This window comes from Dermacentor andersoni, chromosome 6, assembly GCF_023375885.2.
Source record: "Dermacentor andersoni chromosome 6, qqDerAnde1_hic_scaffold, whole genome shotgun sequence".
In the NCBI taxonomy this organism is placed as follows: Eukaryota; Metazoa; Arthropoda; class Arachnida; order Ixodida; family Ixodidae; genus Dermacentor; species Dermacentor andersoni.
Genome location: NC_092819.1, coordinates 37,742,923 through 37,755,649, shown reverse-complemented (window position 1 = coordinate 37,755,649; position 12,727 = coordinate 37,742,923). Strand labels below are relative to the sequence as shown.

At 45.6% G+C, this 12,727-nt stretch overlaps 1 protein-coding gene across 3 annotated transcripts in view; it reads left to right on the top strand.

Annotated features, from left to right (window-relative positions):
* Positions 1 to 12,727, top strand: part of LOC126521915 (uncharacterized) — a 227,000-nt gene that overhangs the window by 195,443 nt on the left and 18,830 nt on the right. For all 3 annotated transcript variants that reach the window (XM_050170658.3, XM_050170656.3, XM_055066174.2), the window contains one exon: positions 11,953 to 12,078. In XM_050170658.3, the coding sequence (XP_050026615.1) occupies positions 11,953 to 12,078 (126 nt within the window). The remainder of the gene's footprint in view (positions 1 to 11,952; positions 12,079 to 12,727) is intronic.

The window sequence follows — 12,727 nt, the reverse complement described above, 5'->3', positions numbered from 1 at the left end:
ACGACCTCTTAATCCCTCAGCTATTTAGGCAGATGCTCGCATGATCTCACTGCCTCTCATTCTCGCAAAACCTGAACACAAATCGAAGAAATAATCTTCATTTGCATATACACGAGGCAGATTATCTAAGAAACAGTACTTTCTCTCCACTGGCTACTTGTAAGTCCGGTTACTTATCGACCGCATTGTTGATCAGCTTACGCTCTCCTACCGCTATCTGCATACAGCGCTAAGCACGAGCTTTCCTGTGTCTTGCTAAAGCTCTCTGTTTCCGCCCGGCAAGCTGTCGAGCTACTCTATAGTGAAAGAACCTGGCCTGTTAGCTCAGTTGCGAGATCATCTCATCTATAATGCAAGGCCTTCAGCGAAGCTGCCTGTGCCGTCGTCGCTGCGCCAACAAAGCCGCCGGTTGGTGCAACTGTTGCGAGCAGTGCAGTTAGCTGGCACGATAGTACGTTTTCAAAGAGCGTACGTATAAGGAGAGTACGTACGCTTTATCTATAGCCGTGTTCGTCATCGTTGTCGTGATTCGCATTCGCTTCACTTGAGGCAGCGTGCCGGCGGCAATGTACGAAAGCAGGCAAGTTTATTTGACGACGTTTTCGCCTAAAAGCAATGAAAGTGAATCAGAGGCCGCCGATACCCTTTCTGAGTCTGTGTTACTCTATCACGAGGTCTTTCCACCCACATACAGAGCACGCCACATTCGTGTTTACTGACGAAAAAAAAATGGAAAAAAAATGTGGCGATTTAGCGTTAAATGCGAGAAAGATGCGTTAACACTGCGTCGCACCTCTTTGAGGTTACGAACCTGTGGTTTAAACCGCGTTTGGCGCATTGCGAAACGTTGTTGAGGAGCTCACTCAACACACATCTTCGAAGAGCGAAGTGCAACTACTGACGGTCGTCCGGAGCAAGCCAATGTCAGTAGCACTACACACACACACACACACACACACACACACACACACACACACACACACACACACACACACACACACACACACACACACACACACACACACACACACACACACATATATATATATATATATATATATATATATATATATATATATATATATATATATATATGACTCCCGAACTCTATGCCGTCCAGTCGTGACGGCTAAAGATTGAAACCAACACTACGCACAACGACTCGACTTGTCATAAGGAGTGAATATGGCCTTACGGCGGGGAGAACGTAATGTACGCCCCTTTCGCTTGCGAACTCTATCCTATTACATGCGCCTATACATATTGCAGGTGGAAATGGCGTCTCCCTAAGCAGGATTCATCGCCGTTGTCGCCATCAGCCCGTCTTCTCGAGGCGCTCGGCAAGTCTTCCATCATACACGCTTTGCCATTTGCGAAGCGTCTCGTTCCGGTAGTTACACGCAGCAGAAATACACCGCTGAATGATGGGATCGCGTGGTTACAGGCTTAATAGAAGAGATAAACTCCTGCGGCTTACGGCAGACTGCCTGCGCCGCGGTAAAAACGGCAGGCGGCATTTATGGGGAGACCTAGAGACCCCTCACGCCCGAAGGTGGCTCGGGAGTTGTCAGCGTGATCCGTTATTAAGGCATTCGCTTTGCGTCAGGCGTACGCGCGCGGAAACGAGCACAGGTACATCCGGTGGAGTGAGCGCAGATCAAAGGATTTTCGGGCCCGAAATCGCCTTCGTTCCATTAGAGAGCGTTTTGCTTCCACTTAGGCTGTAGTCGGGACGAAGCTAAACATAACGACTAGCAGACCTCGTGCCCTCAAAAGAACATAAGGGATTTGGCCGCGGATATGTTCTTCGCGGAATGCATTCAAACTGCAGCGTTATATTTTGTGGGGAAAGTCATAAGACGGCGCCGGAGGCTCCTTGCTCCTCGAGATTAGACACAGCAGTCAAGCTCCTGCTTTTATAAAGACACATCTCTTACGTCTTTTAGTTTCGTTAGTCGCGTCGTGAAAGGCTCGCCGCTGTAAGTTGCTTCCTTAACCGAGAAGATCACCCACGCTTCGCGGTTATATGCATGCGTGGGAACGTCTGCACACTTGATTTTTCTTGCGGGCGTGAGTCGGTTTATGCGATTGCAGGGGCGTATATATGTTTGGGGCCGTATTTTTTTTTACTCCTGCGAGTCGGCACTTTTGCGTTATAGTGAGGTTTGGGCCTGGTTGGAGAAACTGGGCAGTATACGTTGTGGGCAAGCGGACCGTTCGCGATCCTTTAACAAGTCGCTATTCGTGATTTGTTGGCATTTTTTTTTCTCAAGCTTTTTTCATGTCAGGGTCGAAGCACACTTCTCAGCACTCACGGTAGTTTGCTTGTGTTAGCGTGCTATCCCGTTGCCAAAAGCCGCTCTAGCGCACACATACAAACGCCCTCTGTGTGTCCGTAGGCTGTTGAAGTTTGAGTTTCGTAACCGTTAAAGAACGTTAGGATACCATTTTTTCCTCTTTCGTTATTACGTATCTGTTGATGTTGTTGGTCGTTTCTGGAGTCGGGAGTCCGTAGTTCTCATTGAGAGTGTTTCGCAGTTACTAATCGTGCAAGCTGTGTCTGTCGTGAAACAGCAGGGTTGAGTACGGCAGTAAGCTGTAAACAAACACCCACGCGCCCAGCGGAGGTGAACGCGACCGTCGTCCACTCCCGCTAGATTGAGTTAAACGCGTCATTTCCGAGTAGAAAGATCAGGGAGGACGCGACGGGCGCGCGTCCGCCGTCCCCGAATGATTGGACACCGGCGTTCCCGGGAGAGATGGTCCTGCGAAGAGCGTCGTTTGCTGATTGAAGTCGCCGTGGTGTCTGCACGGTTGCTGTCCTTCAGGCCGGACGATTGGCAATAAACTCATTTCCGGAATCTGGCTGACGGCGTTCAGCGATTTTCCGACAGGAGTGACGCTTCGCTTCCTTCGGTTCGTGCCACTTGCGACTGAGAGCCTCGCGAGGACTCTGTGCGAGTATTTTTTTTTTTTTCTTCCTGAGATCAACGTACAGCTTGCAATCACAGTCCGACGTGTTGGTTCGGACGAGAGTGGCATGCTTCTCAGAGACAGTGAGTGTTCCGAAATTAACAATCGTTCTTCGATGGAGCAAGTACTCTATGCTTGTTCACTGCACTGGTAAACTTTTATCAACAGTACATCGTAGACACTCAGTACCGCGTAGAATAGGCAATGTACGCCAGGACTACATTCGTAGGCCTAGCAAAAAGTATCGTTTCCTGCTTCACGCTTCAAACCTCACCCGTCCGTTCGCTCGGCCATCCAATCTGACCATCGTCTACGTAGCGCTGAAGTGCTATGTACTTCCTTCCGTCTTTCAGTAAGAAAATAACAAAAGTACGTTGAGCTGTTAGGATCGTTCTGACGGTAAAACGGAAGCAGCGTCGTTAAAGCAACAAGAATGCATTTCTATTCCGATCATCTGGCAAGGTTTTTCGGTTCGATCCGTTGCACAATATCAGCGAGAACAGGGTTGGATATAATTGGCAGTTGCATGTGTGAGCGAAAAATTTGATGTTTTGTGCACTAAAAAGTAGTAGTTCTCAATTTTCAAAATGCTAAAGACTTTCCTGACTGGCTCACAGAAGATTAAGGATCGCATTGCGTACGTTGGTGTAACATAAGTAGAGCTGGAGGACTAACGGGTTCAGTGCTGTGATATTTTTTGCCTCCAAATGAGGACAACTCTCGACACCTATGTATTATTTGTGCAATCCGATGCAACGTTTTGTTCTGTATTACAGAGCCTATGCTCAGTATGGGAAATGGAGGCGCTGACGCCAGCGAAATCAAAGGCAGTTCAAGTCAAAAGCGCGGTCGAATATCGTCGACATTCCTCTCTTTCGACCTGACCTAAATCTGGAGAATAGAAGCTTGCACAAAGATATCATTGCAAAAGCATTCTGGAACGCTACCGCAACCTGTTTCAATAGGCTACGTTTATCGGTGCCATGTCTCTAAATGTGGTCCCCGCGGACCCTTCAGAGTTCTCCCCAGCACCATTGGAAGCACGCAAACCGCATTTGAGCAAACGGTAAGTTAAGGTCCGTTCGCTTTCTCGATCGCTGAAGTACTCCGGTGAAAGTGAGTAGTTTTGGCAGCAATAGGAGGATTCGGAGGAGGCACGCTTGCTGGCGTTCGCTGAGACCAAAGTTTCCACAAGAGCACCGTGCATCGTTTATAAAGACGGCAAAAGGACGAAATGGTTTTGGCACTTCTGGTTTTTCCGTTGCACCACAGACGGCGCTTTCGTTTGCAAGGGCAGGACATGAGAGTTCTTTGCCGCTTCAATTGCACGTTTGATGACAATTCGGTTATGTAATCTCTTCTCTCCTCTTGCTCTGTGCGCATATATATATATATATATATATATATATATATATATATATATATATATATATATATATATACGCCGGACTCAAATCTTACTGACTTGAAAATAAAGTTTACGCCCTCTCGTCAAGTTTGGTGGAGTGGTTGCCGAGAAAAACGAATTCTCCTTTTACATGTATTGAGATAGGAGCACCTGAGCTAAAGCTTCCTCTTAAGTTTGCTTTTTCTCAATGGTATAGTATTACGGGCGAAGCATGCTCTACAGGAGAAAAATAAAAGCGGTTGCATTCATTTTGCGTACCGTAGTAGCTTGCAAACGCTGCTCGAACGCTCAGAGAAATGTGACCTGCGTCGCCGAAGCCTCCGAGTCTTCGTAACTCTGAAGAACATTGTCTGATTTTGTTCTTAATTTTAGTTTTTCTCCATTGAAGAAACCAGCATTTTTTGCGGTGTGACATTTCGGCATTTTATGCGCTTTTGGTAGGGAAGCGACTCAATGGGAACTTTGTTCCGGGAAACTATTTAAATCAAGTCTAAAAATTGCATTGTTGTATTGCCTAATCCTAATTTTGAGCTGGCGGTGCGTTGCTCAGCTACACGTTATCCATTTTCGTCTAAGCACTTTATTGCACAAAGCACTTTCGTTTCCGCGCTTTATTGAGCTTAGTATGCAAATCGTTGTCACAGAGAAAAAAGACGGAAATATATAGGAAAATATGCAAATGTGATGAAGATAAAATATAATGTGAAGTAAAATTCTGTGGAGTGAAAATAGAATGAAATTGTATGATCCACATAAAATGGAGCGGAGAACGTGCGTAGCGTCTATTTAGGAAGCGCAGAGACATTACGAAGGTCTGATTAAAACAAAGCAGCGAACAAAAGACCGTAGTCACCACGTAGTAGTTGTAAATAGTATGTTATACGCCTACTATTAGGTATGTCGGCACACAGTCTTATATTCGTCGCATTAACTGCACCTATGAACCTATGAAGGGCCTCCGATTGTGTATTTGTACTTCACCTGTGTTTATTGTTTCGTAATAAAATAAAGATATAAGATAAACAACAAATTAAATTAAATAATATCTGTTAGACCCCAGGCGCCTTGACGAAACATCGGTTCCAGGCTGAGGCTTCCTTTGTTAAATCACTGCTGACCATTTCAGGTCTGCATCTTTTTGTGGTACTTTTGCTTTTTTTTTGGATTTTAAGTTGTGCGTTGCCACGCGTGCACAAGGTACATAAGTGCTTCGTGTGTTTCTCAATATGCGAACCCAGTTCACAGCATGCCCATACTTTCTTTTTTTCCTATGTGACGAGGAGCTTGCGGTGCGACTTAAGGGCACTAAAAATCTCCTCACGCTCCAGCGGGACGGTCGTAAGCACGAGAACAAAACGCTTCTGAATGCTTTGGCTAAGCTGCACCGTCGTAAATCTGTGCGCCAAAGCCGCCCCCCCCCCCCCCCCCCCCCTTCGATTTCGAAATAAGGCGTCGGTGCATTTCGAAACATCATCCCGATGCCGGCCTGAGTGCTCTTTTTCGCGCGTCGTCTCCCGTGAGCGCCGAATTCCGTCCGCGACGCATTACGGTCACTCTCGGAACGTCTTCGTAAATATCGCATTTGCGAGGCACCGGGTTAGGGGAGCGAAGTGTGCCGGTGCGCAGAGCTTGGGCCAAAAGCGTTTCTCGCCGTAGTTTCGGTTAGTTCTGGGTTATGGCGTCGCTGTTTGCCCACTCGACAGCACTGTTGAGCTTTACGGGAGAAGTGTTTACCCACATGGGCGATGCCCATTCATTCTGACGCCTACGCTTCGGTTCCGTGCGCGTATACGCGAGCTACGGGGACGTCTGGAGATAACAAACGGCATACGCGGAAGGAGCGATGCGGGATTATTAAGGAAGGAGCGTGGCACGGCGGACCGGCAAGGCTTCCTTCCGCTGGTGTCTCGAGCATGAAGACAAACTCTAGCACTCAAGTATTATTGCGCAACAAAAAAGACACGGACGTAAGAGAAGAACATCACGAACTCTAGCCTCGTTTCTTAAGGAACTCGCAAGGTCTTCGTGAGATGCCATTTAATCGAGGAACTCGCGTCCTCGTTTCTGATATCTGAGGGACGGAGTTTCTCGAAAATTCTTTCTTCGTCGAGGCGTGGATTATCGGAATAATATTTCCGAACGAGGTTTTCAGGCAGAGCAACATTGGACCCGTACTCCTTTCTCTTAACGGATGACACTTGAAGCTGGTTTGCCCGGTTTGAATTTCAGCACGTGTTCTGCCCGGTCTAGTTAGGGTTCTTGCAGTGATTCTAATTCCTGCTATAAACGAAAAGCTAGCTTCTCTTCTCTATTACCTTTTTTTCTTCTTTTGGTGCAGGCGTTTTCAATTTCATAGCCGAGTCACTTAGCGTGACAGCGGCTATCGGGTTTCTCGCGGCCCCCCGCAAACGCAATATTTGTTCTAATTAACACACGTATTGCTCGTCTTCAAATATGTGCTGCAGGGAACGCCAAGCCGGTGAAGAGAAAATAGTCAACGAAGTTAGTGCGGCATGCGAAAGTAATGGGTAGGCCCTCAAGAGCTGGCCATGCGAAGCGCTTCTTCGAGCGTCGCAGACTGCAAAATTATATAGCAAGGGAAAATTTCAACGCCTAGTCTTACCTCTGAGCGGATCCGCCATGGTGGCGTTGCGCTGCTAAGCACGAGGTCGCGGGTTCGAATTCCGGCAACGGCGGTCGCATTTCGATGGGGAATAAATGCAAAAAAAAGAAGGGTGCTCGTGTGCCAGGCGTTGGGGGCTCTTCAATGATCCCCAGATGGCCGAATTTAACCAGGAGTCCCTCTATAGGAACGGGAAATATATATATATATATATATATATATATATATATATATATGAGAAGAGAAGGGGTTAACCGAGGGTCCCAATTTTTATTAGTCATATCATGAGAAGCCAACAAACACTGCCACCAAGGACAACATAGGGGAAATTAGTTGTGCTTAATAAATGGAATAAAGAAACGATAAATTAATGGAAATTAAAGTGGATGAAAAAACAACTTGCCCCAGGTGGGAACCGAATCTTAATTTATCCTCTCTTTCTTCCATTTATTAGGCACAAGTTATTTCCCCTATGTTGTCCTTGGTGTCAGTGTTTGTTGGCTTCTCATGATATGACTAATAAAAATCGGGACCCTCGGTTAACCCCCTCTCTTCTCGTTTACATAACGAGGGTCTCGAATCCGGCAACATTGATGCTTTCAGGTAGCATGTGTGGGTTTATTGACCAGTTGCCTTCCCCCAAAAAGATCACCTTCTCGTGACGCCTGCGGCAAAAAAGACGTTCCACGTCTGCCGCCAAGGTATGTGAGTGGTGGCGCTGGCTAACATTCCCAGGGTTCTACTAGGACACATAAATACCCAAGAAAGTGGATGGGGTAACAGCGCCGCGGTAGCTCAATTGTAGAGCATCGCACGCGAAATTCGAAGGTTGTGGGTTCCGTTCCCACCTGCGGCAAGTTGTTTTTTCATCCACTTTAATTTCCATTAATTTATCGTTTCTTTATTCCATTTATTAAGCACAAGTAATTTCCCCTATGTTGTCCTTGGTGTCAGTGTTTGTTGGCTTCTCATGGTATGACTATCTATCTATCTATCTATCTATCTATCTATCTATCTATCTATCTATCTATCTATCTATCTATCTATCTATCTATCTATCTATCTATCTATCTATCTATCTATGTGTGTATATATATATATATATATATATATATATATATATATAATGAACGAGAGGGAAGGAGGTTAATCGAGGCGCCCGATTTTTATAGGCCCTATCATATGAAGCCAACAAACACTGATACCAAGGACAACATAGGGGGAAAACACTTCCGCTTTTTTTTTTATTGAAATGAAAATAAAAGAAAGAGACGTAGTCACGTTATAATGGTGAAGGCTGCTCCTTTTCTCCTAACAGAAACAATGATAAAAAAAAAATATGTTCAAAAATGAAAAATCACTTCATAGGGTGAGAATGCCACAGCACAGTCCTATACGCCTATGAACATCACAGTGTAAAAGTCAAATGCAAGTTGCACCAAAATTAGTTCATAAACAGTCACAAACACACACAAACGGCCATGATGTAGACTTCGATGAGTATATAAACAGATGAGGAATTACAGTCTTAATAAATGAAATAAAGAAACGATAAATTACTGGAAATGAAAGTGGATGAAATAACAACTTGTCGCAGGTGGGGGCCGAACCCACAACCTTCGCATCTTGCGTTCGATGCTCTACCAGTTGATCTACCGCGGAACCGTTTCCCCATCCACTTTCTTCGGTATTTATGCTTCCTTGCAGAACCTTGGGAGTGTTAACCAGCGCCACCACTCACAAACCTTGGCGGCGGATGTGGAACATCCGTCAACGAAACCACACATGCTACCTGAAGGCATCAATGTTGCCGGATTCGAGACCTTCGTTATGAAATGAACGAGAGGAAAGGAGGTTAATAGAGGGGCCCGATTTTATATCCTGGGTTCGGTCCCCACCTGCGGCAAGTTGTTATTTCATCCACTTTCATTTCCAGTAATTTATCGTTTCTTTATTTCATTTATTAAGCACAAGTTGTGTCCCCTATGTGTCTTGGTATAAGTGTTTCTTGGCTTCTTATGATAGGACCTATATATATATATGTTTTTTTTACGTAGTCTGGTCGTAAAGCCATTGCATAGCTTTTACGATACCGCTAGGAAAAGTCGATTTTGTAAGGAAATGTTTCTTTTCTTCTTGATGACTCTTTTACATTCTCGTCCCTGCACTTACGAGCGTTTTATGGGTCATCTGAACCTACACGGAGGCCGGTGAACCTGTTTGCCCTGATGTGGTTATATCGTGCCGGGCGGCAGGCATGATGGTTCTTATGCCCGCGCACATGGAAAGCGGAGGGAGCATTAAGGTTTATGTGGATGATTTTTCCGCGCTGGCGCGCCTTTTAATGCATGCGCCTTCGGCTGGTTGTATATACGACCTTCATCTCAGTATCCGGAGTCAACATTGTGTGCCCAAGGGGCGCTGGAATGGATTGGGGCAGTGACTGTTTTCAAGCCAATATCTCGCGGTTTCTTCTCTTTCTCTCTCTAGTTGCTCTCTCTCTCTCTCCTCTCTCTTTCAGGAAGAAATTTAAAAGGCATCAAGCTTGCCTTTAACAATATTTATCGCGTCTCCGTTGACATAGCGTGCCACACACGTCGACAAGTAGATATGACGCCCGACAAACTACTCCGAGCGTTAAAGAATATTTCTCCCATGAGAGGTGCTGGTTGGGGCGTGGCAGCCTTTTGAAAGCTTTAATGTTTGCGACCTCTCGTCTCGCCTTCTTGCGTTTGAAAGAAGGCTGCCCAGCGGATAGCAACACCTAAAATGTTACCCTGTGTCCGGCGGTTAACCATCTTTCGCAAGCTCTGCATTAACATCGTAGGCGTACTGCATCCAGTGTCTACTAACGCGACAACGTTAATGGCCCCCCGTCGCAGAAAATCCGGCGTCGGACGTCGCATCGGCAAAAAGAATTTTCGAAACAAATGTCGAATCACGCATACCCAGTCGCTCTTCTACCACCAAAGTTGCTCATAACTTGTCTTTCATTCTTTACAAAGTTATTCCTCGCAATTTTGAGAATGGCAGCCCACAAACAAATGTAATGGAAAAAAAAGACACCGCATATCTTTTATGTTAGCTCTTCTCAGACTGAAGTATTAAAAGTGCGAAACAACATCAAGAGATCGGCCCAAGCAAGAGGCCGCGTTTCTACCAGAAGCGTTCCCCGCCAACGTTTCCCGGTAAACCTTACGGTTACATAAGCTACAGTTGCAGGGAAGCATGAAAAGCAGTCAGGGGTCTTTGAATGCTATCGCGTTCCACTCTTAAAGACGAAGCTTAAGCGACCTCCAAATTTTCTTGTTTGAGTTCGGTTTGCGTAGATTAACTTACGTGGTGCGTATACCTCTTCTTTTACGATCTCTCTCTCTCTCTCTCTATCTCTCTCTCTCTTATATCTTCCATTTTTTTATGCTTCATGCACTGGAACAGTTCATCATTAAAACACCTTGCTGTTCGAGGTCTCGAGGCTAGTGCTTAACTTCGTCGTCGTCGTCGTAATTGTTGTTGTCGTTCCAAACCTTCATGCTACCGCTAGTCACACCATAAAAAAAAGGTAAAATAATGAAAGAGACGACGACAGGGGAAAAAAAAGGACGCCGCAAGTCAGTCGTCGGCACAATAGCGAGCGTGCTCATGACAGGTTCTGCTCGGGCCGTGTAATCATAATAACTGGTCGCGTCCTACACAATAGGCCGATGAGTTGACGCACCATTGTTCAAACTGCAGATGATCATACCGTCCACATCATCTTCGTGGGAGGAATTATGCTCAGGCCGGATCAAAGACATTTCTGCAGTGGTCTCCGTTCGCCTCCTTTCTTTTTTTTTTTCACCAACTGCGCTCCACTTTCTGCCTCTGAATTACCTAACCTGGTCAATCGTTCCTTACCCCTGCCTTGCTCGGTTAGGTTTCTCGTCCTTTGGTATATTCGGGCTAATAAAGAAACGATCGTCCATCTTCATTTCACGTAAAATATGGCAAACTCGTGCTGTCTGTTTGTGCTTGCTTCGTTTTGCTTCTGATAATATTGCTCTCGTATTCTTCTTTCTTCTGTTACTAACATACCAATTTTCACTTCTTTATTCGCTCCTTCTGCTGACCTTAAATATTTCTTATTTATTTCTCGTTAAGCGCCTAAGAATTTCTGCATTAAGTCGAGATACGGTATCCCATTATCTTTCGAAGGTTCATTTGATAAGTGAGTGGATTTCGCATTGGTGTTGTCCGTATATGCATATGAAGAAGCCTTTGGGGACTCCTTAAAAATACCGTGTAAGGATCGACCATCCTATAGTTACTGGTCTGTGCTTTCGGAGCTAGTTGCGCTTAGAGAAGACAAACTTTGTGCTCTGGTGTTCGTGTGTGTATCGTACTCCTTGATGTTTTCTTCTTTCGTTTCTTTTCTTACTTTTCTTCAATAACGAATTTTGGATTTCTCAAGAAAATCTCTCACCGAAAACTGTCACTTATTGAAACTTTAGAAAACGTGTATGTGTATTCGGCTGACGATAAACACTACGCTGTGGGGTAAATGGTATGTATTACTGTAATGGATGCATGAAATGGGCTCTTCTTCCTCTGTTTTCTTTCTTTTTTTCTCCTGAGATCTGCTTTGTGTTGAGCCAGTGGTCGCGTGTCATAGCACTTCTTTGCAAAAGCGGCGCACCTGCAACAAAGTTTACGAAACTGAACAGAATTGAACCTTGCCTTTCTTAAGCTTTCTTTATCTATGCCGGCATATGCTTCAGAATAGATGCAGTAATAGACCAGCACTGTGTCGTACAGATAGGGAATTACGTACGTCAAGGGAACTCAACAAGGATTATTCGACTAAGCGACACCTGCTGTGTTCGAAATTCACGTTCCATCGGGAATCTGAAGTTTGCACCGTTGATCTATTTCTTTCTTTCTTTTTTCTTTTTTTTCTCGTCGTGTTCAGATCTGGCTGACGCTAGCGGAACGCTACCTAGCGAGTCGGGACCTGGACTGGGAGGCGACGGCGCGGTTCTGCTTCAACGAACGCTGCAACCCTGACGACGACAACCTTGGCGTGCAAATTGTCAAGGTGGGAAGCCCATCCAGCACACATTTTTGTACTAACAAGATAGAAGTTGCGCATCCATCTACCTCGTGTGGTCAGTCATGCTGCGTAAAGCCTCACCTGTAGCTTTAAAATGGCGGTACTTAACGTCATCGCCTTTCGCGGTCCCTATTGTGAAAAGTGACATGAAAGTGACGCACGTCAGTTCGCATGCTTTAAAACCGTTCTAGCAAGAGGAGATATGTGAAATTCGGGTGGTGCATTTCTCCGCAGATATCGTTTGACCCTCACATGGTGGTTGATGTCGCCCTAGAAATGGTAATATGACCTGAGCGTACGATTTGATGCCACTACCCTTTGCACTCTCCCTTGCTCATCGGAGGAGTAGTCAGGAGGTAGCACCTTGCACTTGCCGTCCCTTCTCCCATCGCCCATCCAAAAAAAAAAAAAAAACGTTAATGTGCGCCAGGATACCCTGCATTAGTTGACGTTTGACAACACCTCTGCGGCCAATTGCGATCTCTCTCTTCCCGATAAGCATACCGGGCTGTTCCTCACAACGTGCTTGCTGTGTTCAAGCGACCCTCAGGTTCACTGGTGCAGCAAATCAGAAGTCGGCCATTTTGTGTAGGACAACTAGAGGGTATGGAAAAGATGGAGACAGGGAAGAAAA